This window comes from Haliaeetus leucocephalus, unplaced genomic scaffold, assembly GCF_000737465.1.
Source record: "Haliaeetus leucocephalus isolate CR32 unplaced genomic scaffold, Haliaeetus_leucocephalus-4.0 Scaffold213, whole genome shotgun sequence".
NCBI lineage: Eukaryota > Metazoa > Chordata > Aves > Accipitriformes > Accipitridae > Haliaeetus > Haliaeetus leucocephalus.
In genome coordinates, this window is record NW_010972649.1 from 338,761 (window position 1) to 362,992 (window position 24,232).

A 24,232-nucleotide genomic window follows, 5' to 3' on the forward strand; every position below is an offset into this window, starting at 1 on the left:
AACAGTTCAGTTAAGTGATAGCCTGAGGTTAAAAACACGGTGATCAAGTTCAGTGTCCGAAGTTGGCAGGGAAATTGTCTTACTACCTCAGGAAAACTTGAAACTAAACTTGTTTTGAAATATAGAAGTTAAGTCTGTGAAAGAAACTCACTTGCACATCTAAACGAAGCCAGCTTTCCAGGGTTGAAGATTGCTGCTTGAGCTCTCAGGCTGCCTTTAGGAGAGAGGGGCCATGTCCCCACCATGTAACCTCTCTGCTGAGGTTGTGCTTTGTAGCATCTGTGAGAAAATCTTTAGGTAAAATCAGAGCTGTGTTGCCTGTCTGGCCGCTGTTGGTCTTGGGCCCCTGTCACCAGCAGTGGGCAGGGCTGCTCAAGCTAACAGAGCCAACAACTTTGGGTTTATTTTTGTTGGGGTTATGAGACCTTAATGACTTGAAGGGAGTTTTTGGAAACACTGAATTTCTGCACTGTGCTTATGTTCAGCTTTTGGTTCTCCCTGGCATTGTCTTCAAGTAAATGCAGGGGGAGTAACCTCAGAAGGAGCAAAAATCCCTTCCTGTGTTAGAGTAAACTGGAGGATTAAGCTCTTTCCCCCAGTAATCAGATTCTATGATTACCATGGCTTTTGAAGATGATTGTGTATTTTCCTGTATGTGATGGATTTTGTACATGCCTGTGAAGTAAAAGTTAACTTGGCTATGAAAATCTAACGAGTCTTTTCTCTATGATAATTTTACTTTTGGTCGTTTACTTCATACGATGACCACAGACATGTACCATCCCAGCCTATAGCATGAGGCAGGGGAAATTGTCCTGCAGTTGTTCTGTCTCATGCTCTTCTCAAGCCACAGGCCTTTGGTGACTGTCTGGGACCCTTTGGAAAATGAAAGCCCTCCCAAGGTCACAGTATCGAGGATTCAAATCAATGTGGGAGAAGAGGGGCAAGTGGTCTGGATGGGAAAATCCTTAAGTTGGTTGCAGTATAGAATTGTCGTGGTTTAACCCCAGCCAGCAGCTAAGCACCACGCAGCTGCTCGCTCACTCGCCCCCCCCACCCAGTGGGATGGGGGAAAAAAATCGGGAAAAGAAGTAAAACTCATGGGTTGAGGTAAGAATGGTTTCATAGAATAGAAAAGAAGATACTAATAATGATAACACTAATAAAATGACAACAGTAATAATAAAAGGATTGGAATATACAAATGATGCACAGTGCAATTGCTCACCACCTGCTGACTGATGCCCAGTTAGTCCCCGAGCGGTGATCCCCCCACTCCCACTCCCCCCAGTTTCTATACTAGATGTGACGTCCCATGGTATGGAATACCCCATCGGCCAGTTTGGGTCAGCTGCCCTGGCTGTGTCCTGTGCCAACTTCTTGTGTCCCTCCAGCCTTCTTGCTGGCTGGGCATGAGAAGCTGAACAATCCTTGACTTTAGACTAAACATTACTTGGCAACAACTGAAAACATCAGTGTTATCAATATTCTTCTCATACCTAGCTCAAAAACACAGCACTATGCCAGCTACTAGGAAGACAATTAACTCTATCCCAGCTGAAACCAGGACAAGAATCTAGCCCAATTCATATGTGGACCAAATGCCACCATTCTGTCACCCCTGGTCAGCAAAAAAAGTACAGTTGCAGTTGGATTGTCAGTATCCAACCACTGTCTCCCGAGCTGGTCTATGTTGTCTTGTGGTGTCTAGTCTCAGGGTTCAAATATGGGAGGTGGTAACTGTGTGTCTAGGTCTGTGTTTGTGCAGTAATACACATGGTATATTTGAAGTCCATCCTATCAGCAGGGCTCTAAAGCACTCACCATATATAAACATTACAGTCACTGTTTTGCAAAAACCTCTAAGTCTTTCCTTCCTTTTGACAGATTGAAGACATCATTACGAGAATGCAGGATGACAAAACAGGTGGAGTTCCCATTCGCACTGTCAAGAGCTTTCTGTCCAAAATCCCCAGCGTCGTCACCGGTAAGGACCCTAGTTAGCAGGGAAGAGTGTGTGAGCTGGTACTCGCTGGCTCTAAGCAAACACACTGCTAAAGCTGCAGAAAAGAAGGAATATAAGAAAAAAAAAAAATGTCCTCTGCTTATTTTTTCTGCACATTGTTGTTATGGGGTGAATATTAAAGAGAATTAGGAAATCTTGGTTCAGGTAAGCAAGTATTTATATTTCTTTTGGGGGTGAGTTATTAAAAAATGTTACATGGCTTTTGTGGCTGTCACAGTATCACCAGTCAGTCATTCCCTATGATGGGGGTAGGACAATCTTGGGGTAGAGCTCAAGAAAGTAAGTTGATACTGTTCTCTCACTCATACCCAGATACTCTTATTGGACTTTGATCACAGGTAGAAGAATGTGAAATACCTTTATGCATGCGTGCTGCTTTATTAAAGCTATACGTACAGAAGCGTGGATGGTGCAGAGACTGGCAGTCAGAGTACAAAACCATTCCTATGTGTATTTCCAGACAGAATATCTTCCAGTGCAACAAAGAACTTTGCCGTTGATAGATGATGAGTTTCTTCAGGGTGATGTAAATTGCTTGGAGGATTTGTACTTGGGTTTCTGGTACCTGTTTTCCCTAACTCGATAGTAGTATTCACTACAGTGGCACAAAACTACTGTTTTGTCTCTCTGTACCAGTAGACTGTTGTCCAACATGAGATACCTAACTACTCCTGGGACTTACAATTTATGATGTTGTGTATCTCTGTAAAGTAAATACAATTTTCTCTGTCCTGCACAGTCTCTTTCCAAATCAGACAAGATACACACGCTGATGAGAGTTTAGGGAAGTTCCCCTCCTGTTCCAAAAAGTGAAGGGCTTTGTTGTCTGTGGCTGTGACTTTACTGCAGTAAAATTCAGATGATCACTAAAAACGCTGAAGTTGCATTGTTGCTTATCGATAGCACACCGATAACTGGGAGAAGACTGGCAGTTCAAATAGACCTTTCTTGCTCTTGGGGTCTTTATACTGTTGTAAAATAATGGGGAAATATCTCCTGTCAACAGGGTTGCTGGCAATGCAGCTGGTGTCAAGCCATTGCAAAGAGGGTTCCCTGCAGTGGAGCATATCTGAGCTGAAGCACTTCAAAAATATTTTTACTGTGAAAATGGTTGGATTGAGCAGAGTTTGAGGTTGTGTTGATTGATTCAGGAGTGTGATTTGATATTTTGTATCAGAAAAAGTGTCCAACTTAAGCTACAGGAATGGATTACAAATCTATAGGGTTCTTGGGGATAGGCAGGGAATATGGGAATTGGAATGAAGTTTTTACTTAAATGAGGCTCAGTCCAGTTAATCCCTTTTTATTGAGCAACAGGCTCCTCTGTCCGAAATTGATTTCAGGGTGGTGACTCAGTGTAACTGGCAGTTGCAGGATTAGGGGGTTACAGTGGAAAAGAAACACGAATCTAGAGTGAGATGTGAAAACTGCATTACTAAATTTCAGGTATGGCTGGATCAGGTATGAGCTAACTGTTCTTGAAGGTTCCTGGGGAAGATAACTACCTGATGTGAAAACTCATTCCATAAGCTGAGGTCTGCAATACACAGACTGGATGTCTTAAGATTGACTCAGCTAAAACAAGTTAGATATTCCGGTTAATATTCATAGCATTGATTAAGCAATTGATCTAGTCATCAAGCCACCACCTGTTACGCAAAAGAAAAAGGAAATGGGAGACCTCACAGCATCTTTAAACCAATTATACTTATCCTTAGGTACCACCCTGCTTGTCAGCTCCCTGGCACGATGGAAACTGCACCCTTACACTCTGCTGTTCTGGAACAGCAGCTGCAATTGCATCACCTTAAAATGACTGGCTTTTCACAGCCCAGGGAGCAGTGAAAAGATGAAAATAAAATAAGAACAAAACCTCCCTCCAAAGCTCACAGAAAATCCTCAGATTTGGAGGGGAACAATCTCAGTACCATTCCCTTCAGGTGGTTTGAAGGCAGCTCCCTTGTGGTGCACTGGGCAGTGCATGAAGCCTCTGAGTTTGAAAAGTATGGGAAAATAATGGCTCAGCTGAGAAGCCAAGGTTTTCTTCATTTCTCATTTCTCCTTTCAGAGGCACAGACCTGCCTATTTGTAGACCAAACCAAAAGAAATTTATGTACGATTTCTGTACTTGTGATAGATGGGTAAAGAGCTGGAGCGCTTGAAGAGGCTGGAGCACCTATGTTTGAGTGGAAGCTGAGGACAGGACACTGGGTTTGTTCAGTCTTGAGAAGGGGAAGCTGAAGGGAATGACAGGCTATAGAGAAGACAGGGTCAGACCCTTTCTCGGGAGTGCATGGTGGAAGCAGGAAAAGAAATCCCAACTAGATTTAGGAAGAAAGTTGTTTATGGTCAGAGCAGCGGAGCATGGACCCGGTGGCCTGGAGAGGCTGTGGAACCAGCGTTTTGGAGCTGTTCAGAACCCCCTGAGCCCAGCTGAACTGAGCATTCTGACCTAACTGTGCATTTGGCCTTGCTTTGGATGGAGGTTGGACTAGATGACCTCCAGAGAATCCTTCCAACCCAAACTATTCTTACAATCGTTGGATACTCAGTTTTAGTGCTTGTCTAATTCCACTCAGTGTTGTGAGCACAAGAGAAGAACTTGTATCTTCAAAAACTGTGGACCCCCTCTTGGGAAGAGCTTAATTTCTAGACTCTGGCATTCTCACACGCTTTCTATTTCTACCTGAAAAATGGAACAGCAACACTGAGATGTGATTTACTTCACAAGCTCACAGTGACTGTGATTAACAGGGTTTTATTTTTGTTTGACACTTCTATTGTAATTGCTTCTCACAGGAGAAATGTAAAATCTTAAAGAAACATTACAGCAGTGCCTTGGTACTCTAAACCGGTAGCTCTGTTTATAGTACAGCAAAGTGGGTGTTTGATTTAAAGTTTGAATGCCAGGGGAAGAACCGCTCATCTCTGTTTTGCTTTCATCTGTCCTGATGCCTAAGTTGTGAATGAGGCATTGTGTAACAGGAGGAGAAGGAGCCTCAGGGAGTTATCATTAATGGTCCTCTCAACAACAGGAATCTGGGAAAAGGATGAAAAAACCTTTTTTGAATGTATGATGAGTCTGTGTGGGGATTCTGTGCTAAAGGCACGTTTTAATCTGCATTAGAAGTAGATTCGTGTACCCTCTTTCCTGGCTTTTGGCTCAAAGTAGGTCAGTCAAAGGAGGACACATCACACCCTTATCTTCTTGGTTAAGTTTTCACTCTTATGGCCAAGCCACAGAGAATGAAAGTAAGATGAAACCAGTCTGTGTGGCATCTGTGTGCATGTATCTGATGTTGTCCAACGGTAGCTTTAGAGTATGGAATGAAAAAATGACTGAAGGCAGGTATTGAGTAGTCCTGTGATCCATGCCCAGACTGGGTGGTCAGCCAATGCACATGATGGCAGTTGCTGCAATAAATGGAGTTGCACATTCCTCTTTACTGAGGAAACTGTTTTCTCACTAAATGATTTTTGTTTCTGTAAATGAATCAGCAATTCTCTATTTTCCCTGTCATCAGGCTGTTGTAAGAACATCTCATTATACTAACTAGCAACAAAACTGGCTTTCTAATCTTCTTTTTTATTTCTGTACAATTGCATCTTAAAACTAACCTCCTGTTTGGTAGGAGGACCAAATGCATACACTTTCTTCTCCCACTGATTCAGACTTGGCCTTATACAACATTGCCAAAACAAGTCAGAAAGAAGTCAGTGCTGCAACTGCTGAGCTTTCCAGTGCAAAAAGCCTCCTTCATGCTTCCCAGTCTGCCCCCAACCTCATTCCTTCTGGTCTTGTGTACTGTCGGATCCTCTGTCCCAGCATCCTTGCTACTGCAACCCAAGGGACACGTGCAGTCTACAAGCCTTGCGCCATTCTGCCCTCCTCCTAAGAGGTTTTGATACAGCTTCGTTCTGACCCATGACCTCCTGACTTCGAGCAAGCCTGTCCCCACAGCTCAATTTTGAGTGATACCTCCTCCTTCCAGCAGCAGTCCCCTAGCCGGCACCTTGCTCGTGCGCTGCTCCTGACCCTTGCTCCAACAAATCTTGTCGTCTTGCTCTGCTCCCGAAGCTGCCTCCGTGGCTTTGAACGTGTTGATGGGTGATGTCCCGGCTGTACTGGCTTGGGTTAAGTGCTGCCACGCAAGCTTCGTGCACACAGCCCTGCCAATGCGTTTCATTCCTGACCTGCCATGTCTGTCTTATTTATGTCCCGGACCTCTCTGGGCAGACAGTGCCAGTATTACTGAAATGTTCCAGATGGCCTGTCGTTACTGGAGACTCATGAGCTAAACCAAGTTTAAACTGCCGTGTGTCTCTGTCTGAAGAAGCCAGCATGTGTCTTGGCAAATGCCTATGGAGTTGTCCCAGAACACATCAGAATGTCACTTACTCAAAGAAAATGCGTTTGGCTGGAGTATGGAAATCCCATAGTGTCGGGAAAGAGAGACTTTATTATTGATAGTGTTCCCTGATGGCATAGTTCAGGACAGACAAGTTCTGCTGGAGGACTTCATACACTCACTGCTAAATGAGTTCCTGCAGTGCCAGTGTGGGGATATTCTTTGCCTTTTCCCTTCAGAGGAGTTCAAACACATCTCTCACCCAGATGTGGCAGCCAGAGGTGCAAGGGAGAAGAGCGAGTTCCTCGTCTCCAGGGTTTGAAAGGTCCCTGTTCAGAGGAACCGTACAAAGACAGAAGTTGTGGCGTGGGGAGCAGGACCAGGACTGGCGATGCTGATGAGAGCCAGTACCCGTCACCTAGCAGGGCCTGGAGAGCAGCCTGCGAGGCTGGGTGCTTTGCCACAATATTCACTTTCTTAATGCTGTTTTTCAGGGGTAGAACATGCCTTCGTGCATTACAGAAACTACTTTCATTGGGACAAAAAAAACTCCATAAGCTGGCTGCAAATGAATTTGGCTTCCCCTGGGCTGTCTGTCCAGCTGCTTGCATCACCTGACCATAGGGTTTTAACTGGAGGACTGAGTCTGATACAGATGTCACCAAACATTTGGGGAGTTTCATTCTAGATCTAAACACTCATCCCTAGATCTGGGACAGCACTAGTAGCTGAACGTGAACAGCCGAAATGTTTGTCAAAATGAGTGTCTGGGTCTGAACTTCTACCCCAGGTGAATCTTTCTCTTTTTTGTTTGTTTTGTTTTGTCTTTCCTCTGCAGTTTTGCTTTGAGAAACAGGAGACTTGAAATGTGATACTGACTCTGTTTCAGGCAAAGTTAGTAGATGTAGATAGTCCCAAATCTAAACAAAGTTCAATCTTTTGCTAAACATGAATGAGCCTATTTAGTTAAAACAAGCAAAATGGGGGGGGGGGGGGGGGATTTTGCCAAAACTTAAATCAATATCCAAACTAATTTGAGGTGTTTACTGATTTGTAAATGATACAAAGAACGTGCTCATGGGTTAAAATTGACATGTATTTATATATACATATATAGTACTGTATCATTTCTGATGGTTTTCCACATTTATGTGCAGCAGATGCTACACAGTAAATTCAACAGTTGTGCAATTGCGTGGTGAAAACTGGATTGCAAACACTGGTCGAGCATACAAATCTATTTATTTCTCACAAAAAATCAATTGCTCAGAGCAAGTTGCATTTAAACTAATTCAAGTCAAGACTGGGTTTCTTTATCACAACTTGTATTTTCTTCTTTTATGCATTTCTTCTTCAAATTGCACCCAGTGGAAATGTAATCCATCCATCCCTCAATAAGAAGGTTGTTATACCTTTTAATCTAGTATTTCAAAGCTGCTGTGAATCACGTAGCATTAGACATGTCAGCTATTACGTGAGTAGCGCATGCCTTGCCACTTTTTTTTTTCCCTGTAGCATTCTCTTAAGCTTTCTATTCCCATGGCAGAAGACAAATTAACCCGGTTAAGGAGCTGAAGAGTTATGCTGTCTTCATCCACAGCTCCCTCCTTCCTTCCTCTCTCTCTTTAACTGCATCCAGCTTCCTACCTTTCAAAGGGTGAGAGGGATGGGGGTGGGAAAGACGAAAATCGGCTCTCTGAAGTATAGCAGTTCTTTGCCTGTTAAGATGCAGGTCAGCGCCTTGTGAAGCAAAAGTTTAAAAGATTTGATTTTCAGAGGACAAGGGGGATAGTAGCTTAATTGAGTAGGAGATGGTTGTCAACGAAATAAGAGAAAGCAACCAGAATTATTTCAAACAGCGAATAGTCAATATATCTCTCTGTGCATCTGCATATGTGTACGCTTAAATATACACAGAGTGTGCAATTTTTCTTAAGAATAAGTCTGAGTGGTAAGTGTTGTATGCTAGAAATAAACAAGGACAGGCTTCTGCATTTGTAGGTGCTATGCAGAATGAGGACTGCTAGTCTAGTGTTTGTGTATCACTGCCCTCTGCCGCAACAAAACTATAGTTCAGTTCGTGCAGCTTTTCCCCTTCATCGCAAGCTGTGCCGTGCTTGTATTGTGCTTTCCCAGCTCAGGTGGACTTTGTGTGGTGCGTTTTGTGGGCAGCTTGTTCCATGGTAGTGGTCCTCCCTAGCTGTGTTGTATGAACGCAGCCCAAATATTGTACTATGTGCGACTTCGTAGCTACTCTGAGCCTTGAGAGGAAGGATGGTTTTCATAGCTGGCTGTTAATGCCACTTCTGTGTCTCACAGTTCACCGTTCCTTTTGCCGCTGCTTATCTCTGCGTAAGTATGCTTGTATGTCACATGAAGCTTATGCATCCCTTAAAAATACGTGCACACATTATGGGATAAATCCTAAATGGCTAAATGAAATTAAGCATCACTTAAAATTACCAAAATCGGGTGTTTTACATAACTATGTACTTTCATATGACAGCACTTGAAAGTAGTCATACCTGAGGTGGAAAACACTAGAGGAAAAACACATCACAGCAGTGGGAACGTTAAAATTTGGCTTAGGCCACTGCAGAATGCTTATGAAACACATCCTTAGGCTTTAGTATTCAGTCAGTAAAATGGCCTCTCAAGTGGTATCTAAAAAGCCCTGAATATTATGAGGAATTTAATTTGCTTGCATCAGAACTCTGAAGGTCCTTCCTGGTCCTACTTGTCCTTGCTGGATTTGAACCTCTGCATCTGTCAAGTGAAGCTATGATAAATGAGAAGCTTAAATAATCATGCCACATGGATATTCATGTGGGCAATAAAAATGAATGAAAAATCACCGAATGGTCCAGCTTTATCTTTCTGCAGTGACTTGTCTGCTCTTCCTAGTCACCAGAGGTGTTGTCAAAAAGGAAAGTAAAACCAAGACCTTCCAGCCACCTGGGCAGAAGTTAGAACAACACAAAATTATAATTTGTCATATTGAAGAATATGAGCATAAAAATTACTGAGCTGGAAGGCATCAAATGAAGGCTATTTGCCTGGAACAAAGCAGGTCTATTAAAAATGGTTTAATTTTTTTTTCCCAAGAATTGCTTTTAGGCCTTTTCAGTCTTTCAGTTGAGACTAAAAGCTGGAATAGAGACAGATTTGATGATAAATTACCTGCTGAACTCCAGTGTTTAGATGAATTGGTAATTCAGCCACAATAACAAAAAATCTTACATATTAAGAGCATTCTTGTTGCTGACTGCAGTTTTATTCTGAAACACAGCATTTAGCTGATGGAATATTGTGGCTAATGAATAAAGCATTAAAAAGAAAAGTCAACAATATTTCAATGCCTGTAGAAATTCATAGGAATGACTGATTAATGCTTTTCTGCATTCATCTTGCTATCTTCAAAAGTGCAGCATTATTACAAAAGTTTGTTTCCAGATCTGAATGACACAGCAAAAGAGCAGAGATTAATTATAAGTACTGCATGGCTTTGATTTTTGGATGTGAGTGTTGAGCAGACAGCACTCAAGCTGCAATACTTCACCTCTCCCGTCTTTACTTCTTAGCAACCTGGGAGTTGCATGGTGAAGGATCTACCCAACACAGTTTTGGTTTTTCACACCTTTTGCTTTGCTTCTGCCCTGCCTCCAACATTCCTGTGGGCTGCTAAGCATCAAATACACAACAGAGCAGCTTTGCTCCTGCTGTGCCTGAGAAGCCACATACCCACCAAGGCGTATGTGGAGATCTGATCCTTAGACAAACCATTTTTACCTTGAGGTACTGCAAAAGCAATGATACGCAAGTGCCCAATGGTAATCAATAGCACCGTGAAGGAGCAAATTTTTGAGTGTGGTTTGACAACTGTTACTTTGAATCTGCTGCTTTAATTGGATGCCATTCCAGCCATTTGAAAAGTAAACCCCTCTCATTATTTGGTGAATACATCTGCCTCATTATTCTATGCATATATTCTGTTCATTTTATCTATCATTCTTTGGCTTTTTTAGTCAAAGTAATTTTCAGGGTATTATTTATTGAGCAGATTCTTACTTGCATTTTAATTAAAGTGCTTATATTGCAAAACACAACAGTTTGTTCTGGAGTTTAAATTTCCTGACTTTAATCAATGTGTTGTTCTAATGGAATGCAGACGTTAACTTTAAAAGTAACTAAATCCAGTCTCATGAATCATTTTCTATTCTTTTACACGTACATTTAGTTTGATAGGTGAATGATTCTTCTATGTATGATACATCTCAGTTACAACATTGAAGTTACCATTAATGTAACTGTTGGGGGTGGGGTGAAAAGGGAGGGTTGATTTTGGTTTTTTGCTTTAAATAGTACAAAGAATTACATAGTGCACCAGCTTGTTTTTACCAGCCATAAATAGCACACCAGTCAGAAATCACTGTTGCTAAAAGCTGCACTGGGGACAGTGAGAATACATCTCCAGAAGATGCAGTAGCTGAAGGGGGTTGGCGTAGTGCTAGAATGGCCAAACTGTATTACCTGGTTCGTGTGGATACCCTGAATGGTGGATGACTAACTTGTTTTATTCTGCCTGTTCCAGCAGAAATACCGAGCGCTTTGGTCTGTTATCTATTTGCAGTACATAGCACCTGAAAGCACCATAGATTTGGCTTTAGAACCTTCTTTCAGAAATGGCAAACAGGAAAATGAAAAAGCTTTCAGGCTTTCCATACATATCCATCATTATAAATAATACATATTTGCATGTTTTCTTTAGCTTTTTTCTGTGTGGATAAATCTCAAAATTGCATGCTGGTTTCCCATGGATTTGTTTTGAATATGGTGTGAATTGATGAGCTTGGATATTTTTGATGTATGATTCACTACCACATGCAGGGAAGAAAATTATATTTTGGTCCTGCAGAGAAATACAACTAAGCAATTAGGTCTTTGTTCAGTTAATTCCTATTTGATGGCCGCATGCTTTGCAAGAAGAGAGTCTCGGGATTCTACTCCATTACAAGGTCACTTGCACAATAAGAATTTTTCTCCATGTAGATACCTCCACAATATGGCCAGGATTGCAGATTAACTCTTACCTAGAAATGAGTAATAAAACATGCAAGAAGCTTTGAGAAGTTGGTTAATGTAAAATGCTAATTATACTCACATGGAGGGGAAAAAACCAAAATGAAACAAAACCAAAAACAGGCTGATAAGAAAAGTAATATATGTCTGTAGCAATGGAAGGTTTTACATCCAATTATTGTAGGGTTCTGTGTTGATTGCATATGATAGTCTTATTCTGTTATTTTTGTACCTATTTTTATTGTGGATAGGATTGGGTCTGTCTTTTATTTTTTTGGAAACTTGATTGTTTGCTGGTTGCCAAAATCATTGTTGAATTTTCCTGAGTGAATAATTTCTGATGGATTTTTCTTTTTTGATATTTTACCTTTGCCCTAAGTATTTGATAAACTTCATTCCTATTTCCTGAATAGGTTGGACTGACTGAAAACTACACTTTTTAGCAAATTAGATATTTGCCAAATGTCCAGTGTTATTTTGTTAATGCTGTCTGTTTTTCTCCTACCGGAGACACAGTGACAAGTGAGCTTTCTAAGGGAACAGCAGTAGCCATGGAAAAGAAATAAAGGTTACTGTATTCTGGTAAAATTTCAATCACAAAGCTATTCAAGGCTGTTGTTGCTGAAACGAAAGAATTGAACAGCGGCACATTCATCAGTTTATTTCTTTTGTCAAATAGAAAAAACAGAATCAGAAGACTAGGTCTTTTAAAATGTGATGTACTGTTTTGCATTGTAGCATCTTTTATTAATCATTTACATCATTGCTATGTGGATATTGCATTATGGATTTTTTTTTTTTTTTTTAAGTAGGAAGAGTTGATTTTAGAGCTCCAAAGAGTATTGAGTCCTTGACACAGTGGTTTGCTTTCTTGGAGAGCTGTAAGATGTACTTGGAGATGACACATGCCTAGAAGTTAAAAACATACAATAACTTGAAACTGTAAAAAAAAAACCAAACAAACAAACAAAAAAACAAAACCAAAAACCAACACCACACCACAACCAAAAAAAACCCCAAAACCAAACAAACGCCACCAACCAAAAAGACAACAACAAACTTTCAAAATGAGCTTGTCAGTATGCCTTTGTTTACTGATTTCAGAAACTTGCTTTGCCACAAGTTTTGTGTGACTGGGCACAGTGTTGTGGCCAGTGCCCGATAAATAATAGAGGTGTAAAGGCTCACAAGTCTTGTTGTGTGCCCTTGAACTGTTGTAAGTGCTGCGCACGTTCCTGGGAGCAGAGGGCTGACCGTGGGTGGGCAGAGGAGGGATGGAGACCTTTGCCCATGGTGCTGACCTTTGCAGCAAGGGGTTGTGATGGTCCTTTGGTTCAGTCTGCTTACATACAGCTTCCCTGCCTTGAATCTTCTTTACAACTATAGATCTTATAGGAAAGTATCCAATTTAAAAAACAGCTAGCATAAAAAAAAAATAATAATAATCTGCTGTAACCTTTAAAAAAGTTAGTCACCTTTAAAGCAGTAATATGCCCGAAAGTTGTTCCTTGTTTCTTTGTCCAGAATCACTCTGTCCAGATCACCTTCTGGTATTGAATCTGGTGTTATGGTTGACAGTGAAGATATCTGTTCTCCCCAAAAAGATATTTAGTTACTGCAGTGAAATAGCCACTTCACTTTCTGTTTGTGAAGTTTTTAATAAATTGTGTGCCTGAAAGCAGGTCTGACTACAAAACACTTTTTCCAGGCCTTTAATTCCTCTTGTGCTTCTCCCCCAGATCCTTTCCCAAGTTTTTAACAACCTTTTTTGAACAGTGAGTACCAGAACTGTCTGAAGTTTTCCATTAACCTCTGTGCTGGTGCCAAGTGTGGGGGTCATGTAATCTCCCCGATCCTGCTCCACAACCACCTTCCCCCTTGGAGGTGGAGTACCACCGTGGCCACTCATGGTATGTACCTGTTTGCCTACTAGGTGCAAATTCCCAACAGTAAGATGCCTATGAAGAAAGGGTCTGGTGAGCACTCTGTTACCTTTGTTCTTATCCATGATACATAAGCAAATTAGTGAGTTTCTGCTTTTTATATAGTATGTTAGCGTATCTCAGCACCATCTCTGTCAATGACTTACTGCTTATTTGTTCCCTATTCAGCTTTTTGCTCCTGTTGTCAGCAGTGGTCCTTGAGCATCAACTTAAGAAACATGCCTAGTCTACAAATGCTATTTCATGTCTTGGCTCCAATAAGAGAGCACTTTGGTGCATAACAATCTTTCTTTGAAGACTGTTCTTCCCCATTAACTTGTATGGGCTGTCCCATAGGGACCATCTCGCTCATTCGGATAACTGAAGATCTCTGTGGGCTCCCCTGCTATTTTCTTTTGTACAAGACAGCTGAGCAGACATCCATGAGTCTATTCCTCTGTATTTGGTTACATCTATTTAAAAACACAAAGGAACATATTTGTCTACCCTAGTGGAGAATAGTATAAGGAAAAATTAAAATAAACCTAGCCGTTCTTCTTACAGAATGCTGTATTTTAAGAAAATAATATTTGGCTGATTATAGTGAGCTTTTATAAAGACATTCTTAATTAACATGTTATATTACCTTATATTGTTAATCCTTTTGGCAGCTTGGGACTTGGCTGCAGATGCTTGTTGTGTATGTGAACATAAACGCAAGATAGAGTGGTATTCAGGTTTTGCAGATTCCTCCACATTTCCCAGTTTTCTTTCCTCAAGTACTTTCTGGGGATGCAGGGGCCCATTAGGTTGAGGTGCTCAACGCAGGTGTTATGGTAGCCAGCATCGCAGAGGGAGAACATCCCCCTCCGGGCTCCTCAGTCCCCATGGCCGGGTGCTGGCTCAGAGAGGGTTGGCTGGGGACAGGGGCAAAGCCTTGAGCTCCCGTCTCTCTGCGCTGGGGGAAGCTCTCTGGCAGCCTCGACACCCCCCTCAAAGCTCACAGATGAGGCTCTTTGCATCGTTATTCTGCAATGCTCTTCTCTCCTCCGCTTTGCTGGCAAATTTGTCTGGGGAAAGCTGGGGGAGAGTGGGGAGATCAGAACAGTATCTAATGCAATCAGGGCAATAAAGCTCAAGAACATACCTCTTGCAGCCTCTCTACTGTATTCAGTCAGTCTGTTTCTCGAGCCCTGTGCAAGTTAGATTTGAGCATAACTTCTAATTGGGTATCTGGGTCATGTTTGACACACTCTTGGTTCAGCATTGACGTTTCTGTGCTCCTACTTAGCTCTAAATTTGCCAGCTGTTTTCCTTAAATAATTCTACCTTCCATTAAAGGATTGTGCATGTTGCATAATTACACCCACGAAAGCGTGAGGGCAGTCGCAGAGACACAGGTAGAAATAGCTCAGTGTTTTCTACCAGCCTTGGCATTTTTTAATTGAATCATTAAAACTTGGATTCCCACCTCTGCTGTGACAAGCTTCCCTAGCTCTGCCAAGCTCTCATTCATAACATCTAGACTCTGTCAGTTAAGGCACATCTCTGGAAACAGCTGTCTTCTGTGCCACAGAGTCCGCTAGTCCTTGCCTGTCAACTGTTTAATCCAGAAATGTCAAGATTAAATTTCCTTTCATTACCTCTCTTCAGCAGTCAAAGGATTTGTTACCAGTTTGGATTGATTCGGGGACGGGTTGCATGAATTTTGTTTGAAATTAGTCTCAGGCCACAAAGCATTTTCTGAAACAAAGATTCACATTATGTGAGTTAAAACAGTACCAACACTACAGAAGCAGATTGTGAGAGTGCTGGAAAAGTCAAGCTGGGGTGTAGAGTACCAGACTAAGAAAAAAAGCTTTGCATGTGCAGCGTCAGGCTGGAGGTTTGTCAGTCTGCGACTACAGTTGTTAAAGTAGGGTTCACTCTGTTAGGGCCCATGCTGTCAAAGGAAAAGATCTTAAAAAAAAGACATCTGATTTTGTCACCACCCACTCTTCTTTCATGGGATCCCTGGGCTAGTCTGTTCATGCAAAAAGGGGTTGCCCATTTTAGGGACAGTTTGTTAGAGATTTGCATCTGTGTCCTGCAGTAGGTGCCTTTGCTAGCACCTTTTTAAAAATGCTTCTTTTTTAAACGAAGAAATCCTGCTCCTCCTCCTTGTTCACCCTTTAGTCCCCATCTGCTCTTTTTGCATTTGTGAGCACATGGTGCGTCCCTCAACTGGCAGGTTCTGCACAGCCTCATCCGCTGTGGTTTGCTTTCAAGCCCACAATCATTTCATTCTGCACTTGCTACCATTAACCCTCACTGCCTTCTGATGTCCTCTTTCTCCTCCCAGCTTCACACTTTCTTCTCTGGCACTTCTTGTGCTTGGAGCAGCCACTCACGACATGCATACCAGGCAAGTTGATGATTATCAAAGTGGTGCTTTCAGAAACCCTGTGTGTGTTTTGAGTGCCTTTCATTTTCCAGGAATGAAAACCTGTATTTACCACCCTAGCTCAGGTTAAGACAGGTCAGACACAAGCAGCTGAGCTCCTTGACTGTGGTTTCATATGGGCTTTCTGTCTCTTACATTGCTAAACTGTGCAGCTTGACAGCACCCTTCTGAGGTTTTATTATATCCGTTCACGCAAGTAGTGAAGATAGGAGTAAGTGACTTGTCTCATGTTAGACATGAAGGCTGTTGCAAAGGTGAACGTGAAGACCTAGGTACAAGACAGTCCCTTTCCTTGCTATGGCTGCAAGAAGGATGGAGACATGGCAAGTGGGATCCTGGGCAGAGGCAGATTAAAATAGTCCATGTTTCTTGGGGATTAGAGCAGGTGTGCTCTGATGTATGGCAAGACAGTGCATAGGAATGGGAGCTTAGAGGGTATGTGAAGAGAGGCTGAAAAGCCATCACATCTTGATGGTTATGGTCACCTGCAATTACATATTTTCACTTCAGGCTACCTGTGGGTAACAGCGATCATTAATATGGACCTGGAGGTTTGCCCTGTAAAACAGAAGGGGTGTCCTTCACAGGTGATGCTGAGAGAGATGGATTAATATGCTGCTGCAGCGAGAGGTAAAACCTGCAGCTGGTTTGTGTCATGTCTGCATGGGTCTGTTGAGCCACCTTGCTGGCTTTACTAAATTAAAGGAAGGTAGCATCTGCTCTTCAGCTGTGTCACTTGGCAGTGCCTGATCAGCCTGACTGAGTCTCCGAGCCTGTTTCTCCTTCTCTTTGCTAAGGGAGGGAGTCACTCAGAGTTCATTCTGTCTTGTTCCATTGCATAGCAACTTTATTTCTGGAGAGGTACTGTTGAATTCTGCTCTCCTACCTCTAATGAAAACCTATATAGACTTGCACATTAACATGAATGGCAGCTGCATTTTGTTTTGTCACAAACTTATCTTTTTTTATTCTTGAGCTTTATAGGTTAAGCTTTTGGTGCTGAAGATGGTAAATTCATGGTGTGTTATGGGGGCACAGGACAATATACGACCTACTCTCTACAAATAATCAAAGCTGCCAGGTAGGGCTGTAGTAGTGATGATGATGTGCAATTCCATATTTTGGGTGAGAACTTGCTGAAGGGGCTTTGGAGTCTAGAGGAGCCGCACTGTGTTTAGAGAATTCGCTGCAAGTGCTTTATTCTGAAGTGGGTTTCTGCAGGATGGTCACGAGAGCAGCTCTGCAGCATCTCTGCTGGTGTTGGGATACAAGTTTTCTAGAAGGGTAGCTTCCATTGAAGCCAGGCTGCTGTGGATATCCATGCATGCAGCTGCCCTTGGAACCATTATGGTGAAGAAGATACCTTTGCAAGCTCCCTGCAGGTGCTGGGAGGCACAGAAGATAAGGCATGTCCTTTTCAATTGTGTTCCTTCCCTCCCGCTTCTGCCTTTTTTCTCATAACCTGCAGCTGCTGAAGGAACTAGTCTTGCCTAATGAGACATGAGCATACAGAAGATTTCTCTGAGGTGAGACTCTTGCCTGTTTAACTTGTTCCACATTAGTTATGAACTGCAAAAGTTAGGCTCTAAGGCATGTAGTAAGAATGCCCACTCTGAGTCTAACCAACACCCACCAATATTCTGTCTGGCCATGGATCCTGTAGTGGACATCCAGGGTAGTATATAAGAAAAAAAGCAATATATAGCAATACTGGGGAGGTATATTCCTCAGTCTCCAGCTGTCTGCTAAGAGGGACTCGGTAGGGGACACAGATGTTTTGCCATTCTGCTTGGACTGGATTGTGTTTTCATTTTTCAGAAACACAGAACAAATGTTTTTATCTCACAGTAAAGATAAAAAAGCTTTCTAGAAAGTAGTTTGGAGTATGATTGTAACTTTTTTCAGTGTTTTACATTGGCATATGTAAAGTCCTGTAAATGTACATATACTGTACCTCTTACCTTGTCTGTGTGAGACAGACACAAAAGTGTACTCTCCTAGGGCTGGGTTTTAGTATTTGAAAGAACATTCAGGTTAACATGTAGGTATTTAAGGTCCTCTGCTTCTAACCTGACTAATGTAATAAGTGATAGTTGGTACTAGATGATCATTGTAGGTCCCTTCCAACTGAAATATTCTATTCTAGTCAAGTAACCATCTCAGTTACTTAATGGAAGATGAAGAGGCTGGCTGAGAACATGCTTTTGTAGCTAGAGGTACTGCTAGTGCGGTGGAGAACCAACTGTTCTGTGCAGGAAGGTCCTGCACTGATTACCTTCAGCAGCCAGGACATCTCACTCTTGGTGTGTAGGTATGCTTGAAGGTTTCATCTTTTTCTGCAGTTCAAGGAAGTGATTCTCCCTTCCTTATCCCAACACATCCCACCTGGACATGCTCGATCTGTTCTGCTGTACTAACCTTGTTTGCCACCTGCCATCACCCGTTTTCTTATCTCTGGGCTGTGCTGGAGTCACACAGACGGCTTTAGTCTTTTATGCTTGTTTGGGATCATGCTGAATGGTGGCATTTTGATGCTAAACTTGTTTGCTTTGGGTTTTTTAGATTTTGGATGTACAGATACAGCTGGAATGTACAAAAACCCAAACATACGCCAAGGTCTAAAGTGTGTGGCTTACAGTTAATAAAATATGTGAACCACAGAGTGCTTTGTACCTTAAATGTTGCATTACTGAGTACTTTCATGCAAGAAATTATCCACTTACCCTTAAGGGACAATTTTGATATGTATCATTGGTCATTTTAGAAGAAATCTTTGCAGTACTGAAAGATTGATGTGAATTACATAGCAGTTCTTTTTACTGTGTATGAACTAAAACATTTACACGTTGTGGATGGTTTTTTAAAAATGTATAATTATACATGAAAGCGTAACTAGAGAAAAAAATATGCCCAGGTTTTCCCAGAAATCATGATCTGTTTTACAAAATGCTGACTGCTGAATTTTAAAGCAAAAAGAAAGAACCTGATGAATTACGGAATTTAATCTGGCACTATATGCCAGCTCAAGGAAAAGCTGAATGCTTGAAACCAAGGGCAGGCTCCTCCAATATCTATGTGGCTAGGTGAAACACTTGAAGTGTTGAAAAAGTAAGTCTGATGTTGAAAAATGGCTCTATTATGCTAATATGTCTTGTTGAAAGCTGATAGTATGTAGGCTCCTGAGGACCATTCAGTTTTGAAAATGGAACAAAGGAGTCTAAGTAATTTTGAAACTTGTGTCCAGCATCTTCTTTTAAAAATACAGAAAGGTTGCCTGTAGGACACCTTTTTGTTGTGTTAATATTTTGTCTGGGGTTGACATCCTTTATAGTCAAAAGCTGTAACAAATCTATGTAGGGGTAATTCTCAAAAGCATGAATGGTTATTAGGCTGCTAGAGCCAAGTAATAATCCGAGGGAAATGTCCATGTCTTTGTGTACTCAGGGAGGTGCAAAGGGATGCAAACAACTAGAGAAAAGAAAAGGAGAAGCAGGCAAGGAGGTGCATTGTTTTGCTCTCCGAATTACTACTTTAGAATACCAAATTACAGACAGCGTACAAATACCCAACAATTTAGTTTCATAAAAGGGAGCATTCTAAACCAGCGTAATCTGTATAATTACTTCAAAATAGGTTTAAGACAAAAATGTGTATTTAATAACCAGATGATAAAATTGAAGAGATCTTCATGGAAAAAAAATCTAGTTGAATCTAAGCCAAATGGAGACCTACTTTATCTCCATTCCTGATGGCCACTGATTATCTTCCCTGCAAAAAGGATAAAAGCCCCTATTTGTTGTTGCTATAGATCAACTTTTCTTACATTATTTTAATACTAAGGAGGCAATTAAGACCCATCAACAGTGTGGCTGTTTTCATTGGCATGTGCCTTGGCAGGGGGTGTTGTGGGTTTGTGTGGAGCATTCAGTCTCCTCAGGGAGAAATTAGTGGTCAAACTGGTCTGTATTTATAGGTAGTTATAGTCTTCCCTAATACCAGAACTTAACCCAACCAGCTATTGCCCAGCCAGGACATCTTGATGTGGTGACAAGGACAAAGCGTTCACTGGGCTAGCTATGGAGTGGGTAGATAGGATCACGCCAAAAGACTGGAGGCAGCCAACTTCCTGACCCCATTTTATAAGCTCAAAGTGTAAGAGTTGGAAGAGTGATCAGCAGGTGGATGTGCCCACGGCCTCTCATGGTATCCACCTCCCCGTGCTGGCTCAGATGGCAATCCGGTGGCGCAGGCACTCTCTCCTGCAGTCAGGGATTCAGATGACCTAGAAGCTCCTGTGCAAGGGAGTCCCCCAGGATGGGAACCTCAGTTGAACCCCTCATGAGTGCCATGTGGCCCAAAAAGCATAAGCTGGCCATCCCTGCAAGTAGTGCTTCAGATGGGCATTACCAAAAACTGTCTAGTTCCTGGGCATCTGCGAATGCTTGAAAACTGTTTGAGGTGTGTGGTTTTGGTTTTGTTTTTGTTTTGTCACCCCTGGCAAGTCTGCTGTATGCTTTTCTGCTTTGCTGTCACTGCTCTGCTTCCTGGACTTGATTGCATATCCTGAATCAGTTTTCTGCAAACTTGCATCTGAAATGGTTGTGAAACAAACATATGTCCTTGCCATTTTGTGTTTACATTTCAAACAATGGAAAAATCTATTCTCCCTTGGCTTACCTGTCTAGATTGGGGGCCAGACTGCTGTTTCCCATGGGCTGGAGGAAGAGCAGGAGAACATGTAGCTATGTTAAAATAAGTATCTTGCACTGTTTAAATTGTGCTTTTCTGTTCTGTTTATGGTCTACTCATGAGATGCACAGGCACTAGGCAGAGGCCCCAAGTTTGTTGGCCTTTTTTGTGTTTTTCTGGAGGCTCCTATGATGTCCATTTTGACTGATGTATTGTGGTGGGTTGACCCTGGCTGGATGCCAGGTGCCCACCAAAGCTGCTCTGTCACTCCCCTCCTCAGCTGGACAGGGGACAGAAAATAGAACAGAGGGCTCATGGGTTGAGATAAGGACAGGGAGAGATCACTTGCCAATTACCATCATGGGCAAAACAGACTCAACTTGGGGAAACTAGTTTAATTTATTACCAATCAAATCAGAGTAGGATAATGAGAAAAAAAACCCCAAATCTTAAACACCTTCCCCCCTACCCCTCCCTCCTTCCCAGGCTCAATTCCACTCCCCATTTTCTGTACCTCCTCCCCCACAGCAGCGCAGGGGGACGGGGAGTGGGGGTTGTGGTCAGTTCATCACATGTTGTCTCTGCAGCTTCATACTCTTTAGGGGCAGGACTCCTCACACTCTTCACCTGCTCCACTGTGGGGTCCCTCCCATGGGAGACAGTCCTCCACAAACTTCTCCAGCATGAGTCCTTCACAAACTGCTCCAGCATGGGTCCCCCGTGGGGTCACAAGTCCTGCCAGAAAACCTGCTCCAACGTGGGCTCCTCTCACCACAGGGCCACAGGTCCTGCCAGGAGCCTGCTCCAGCACAGGCTTCCTGCGGGGTCACAGCCTCCTTCGGGCATCCACCTGCTCCCGTGTGGGGTCCTTCACAGGCTGCAGGTGGATATCTGCTCCATTGTGGACCTCCCTGGGCTGCAGGGGGACAGCCTGCCTCACCATGGTCTTCACCATGGGCTGTAGGAGAATCTCTGCTCTGGTGCCTGGACCATCTCCTCTCCTCCCCCTGCTTCTTCACTGACCTGGGTGTCTGCAGGGTTGTTTCTCTCACATATTCTCACTCTTCTCAGACAGCTGCTGTTGCACAGGGTTTTTTTTCCCCCTTCTTAAATCTGTTCTCCCAGAGGTGCTACCACTGTCACTGATGGGCTCAGCCTTGGCCAGCTGTGGGTCCATCTTGGAGCCAGCTGGCCTTGGGCCCTATCAGACATAGGGGAAGCTTCTAGCAGCTTCTCACAGAAGCCACCCCTGTAGCCCCCCGGCTACCAAAACCTTGCCATGCAAACCCAATACATGTATCTAAGTGCTTGTTGTTTACTGGGAACTTGATATCCTTGGCAGAGCCTCACAAGACCAGCTGTTCCTGTTAAGCCAGGTATTTGTGAGGTCCCGGTCTAAATCTAAGGAGACTTAAAGTGACAATATCAAAAACATCTCTGGCAGAAACACAATCATTTGGCTAGACCAGTGTTCTGGGGTTTTGTAGGTATAATTTGAATAAAGGTTTTTATTTTTAATGGGACATAGATGGGAAGCTGGAGGTGCTGATTGTAGCTTGCAAGGTTAGCTACTGGAAGGGTGTGTTGAAGGAACAAGATATGTCATTAGTGTGAGAGATGTTTAAGTGGGTCAATAATTTGTCATGCTGTACTGCACTTTATCGTAAGGCTATCATCTCCACATCTGTGACACGCCTCTCTGTTTTCAAATTTGAATGTGTAGAAGACCCTCATGACTTTCAGAAGCAAATCAACTCTTGCTTTAATCTCTTCTCTCACCAGACCAACTTCTGGCAGCAAATTGCTGGTTCAGCTGTAATCTTGGCAGCCTTTGCTTAAAGTTTGTAGCAAGGGTAGTCACAGCCACGAAGTGAACCTGTGTGAGCTCACTGTCTAAGACTGGAGCCTTGAAGCTGTGCAATGTTGTAAGAAGAACAGGTCAAGTAAACGACATGGTCCTTGGCTGAATGAGCTTAGTATCTGTGGGCCCTACAAAAGGGACCTGCCCAGTACTAGACAGTACCAAACAAATGCTGAGTAATATCTTGTAACAATAAAATTACCTGATTGGGATCTTGGTTTCAAATTTGCATGGCCTTGCCATAGACTGATCATGTTTGCACAAGAGTGTCTGTGAGTAAGCTGGTGAGAGAATGTAAATATTGCCCTTTCAATTTGTTCTTTCAGGTTGGAAACGATATTCTGAGTTAACTGCCTTGGGACCTACTGTGGTTTGCTCTGGGCATAATGCTAGCAAAATTTGCAAAGCACTGGCAGGTTTCAGCCTGTGAAAGTAAAACCAGAAATTAGCATTTACAGAGGAGTGACTCTGCACAGGAGAGTAGGACTAGGGAACTCCATTGGCAGGAATTAGTATTAATGTTCAACACACTATGAAGTCGTATGGTGTTTTATGTTTTCAAAGTGCTAGGTAAACATCAATTCATTAATCTTTACAACCCTGTTGAGAGACACCTGAATATTATCATTACACATTTTTCAGCTGTATAATTGACCTGCAGGAACATAATATGGTCTTTCTAAAGCTGTACAGCAACATACCAGAACTGAAGCTTGGACATCCCTGATGCTAAGCTCTAGTGTACTAGATGAAGAAGTCCGGATACAATGAGTAGCAGAAAAGGAATTTGTCCTCTTTTATGTTTTTGACTCACATTCAGGTATATGCACAGACTGTTACAGACTTCAGTGGAAAGGAAGTTCACATATTTCAGAGTTTCAGCATATTTTTGCATACTTGTCATTGTTTTCAACATCTATGTTCTTATTCCTTGGGACTGGTTTTTACAGGCTTATCCTCTTGCACCTTGTACGTTTTCTCCACTCACTTGTACCCTTTCTCCCTTCTAACTACAAGGGAGGAACAAACCTGAGCTGACAGAGGAGAGGGTGCAGCTCTGCACATCTGCACTTGCCTCTGTACGTGCAGCATAAGCTACTGCTAATTGGAGGGCGAACAAGCTGCAAAGTTTATTTCGGAATAAATCGCTGTGTTGGACAATCTGCGGAGCTTGTGAGATGCCATGGCTGTAAATAGTGACCAGCGATGCTTTTGACTGGCTTCAGCAGAGTCATGGCAGTGCAGTCAGTACAAAGCCCGAAATGCTGGCTGCAGCAAGGGAAGAGAAGGCTCAGCCAGAACTGGTGGGGTGGTGTGATTGCAGTTGGCTGAAGAAAATTTGCTTGCAGTTTTTGACCAAGGAATATGAGGTATGGCCACAAGGTTATTCTACATACGTCACTGCGGGGAGGGGGAGGAGGAGGAAAGAAAAAATAAAAGAAACTGGCCTTTCTAGAATATTTTATCTCAAAATCGCTTTCCTCAAAATTTCTCTCAGAATTGCTTGTGTGTGCACTGATGTATGGCTTGCAATTTAACTCCTTATAGAAAAACTTTCACATCACAAAAAATTGCAATTGTTGGCATTCTCACTGACAATGCCATGTGACCAGGAGGAGGAAAGAGTAACTGTCCCAACCTCTGCGAGGTCCCTCCAGGGAGTTTTGGCATAGGGGTGGTCCGGGAGAAGCTTTACAAGGTTCCTGCCTGTACTTTGCTTTTAGCTGAAGCGTAGGTATTCTGCTTCTCTCTTTTTGTCAGTAAATATTGATAATAAAATGTGCAGCTGATGGGGAAAAGAGTAAAGGAAGAATGGTCAATGCTAGCTGAGTTTTACAAGTAGCATGAGAGCCTGCATAGTTT

General features: G+C 42.6%; 1 protein-coding gene across 1 annotated transcript in view; it reads left to right on the forward strand.

The window, feature by feature from the left end:
* Positions 1-1,908: 1,908 nt before the first annotated feature.
* Positions 1,909-24,232, forward strand: part of RGS6 (regulator of G-protein signaling 6) — a 107,320-nt gene continuing 84,996 nt past the window's right edge. Inside the window, exon 1 of the mRNA XM_010566478.1 lies at positions 1,909-1,987. Coding sequence (XP_010564780.1) covers positions 1,909-1,987 — 79 coding nt within the window. The remainder of the gene's footprint in view (positions 1,988-24,232) is intronic.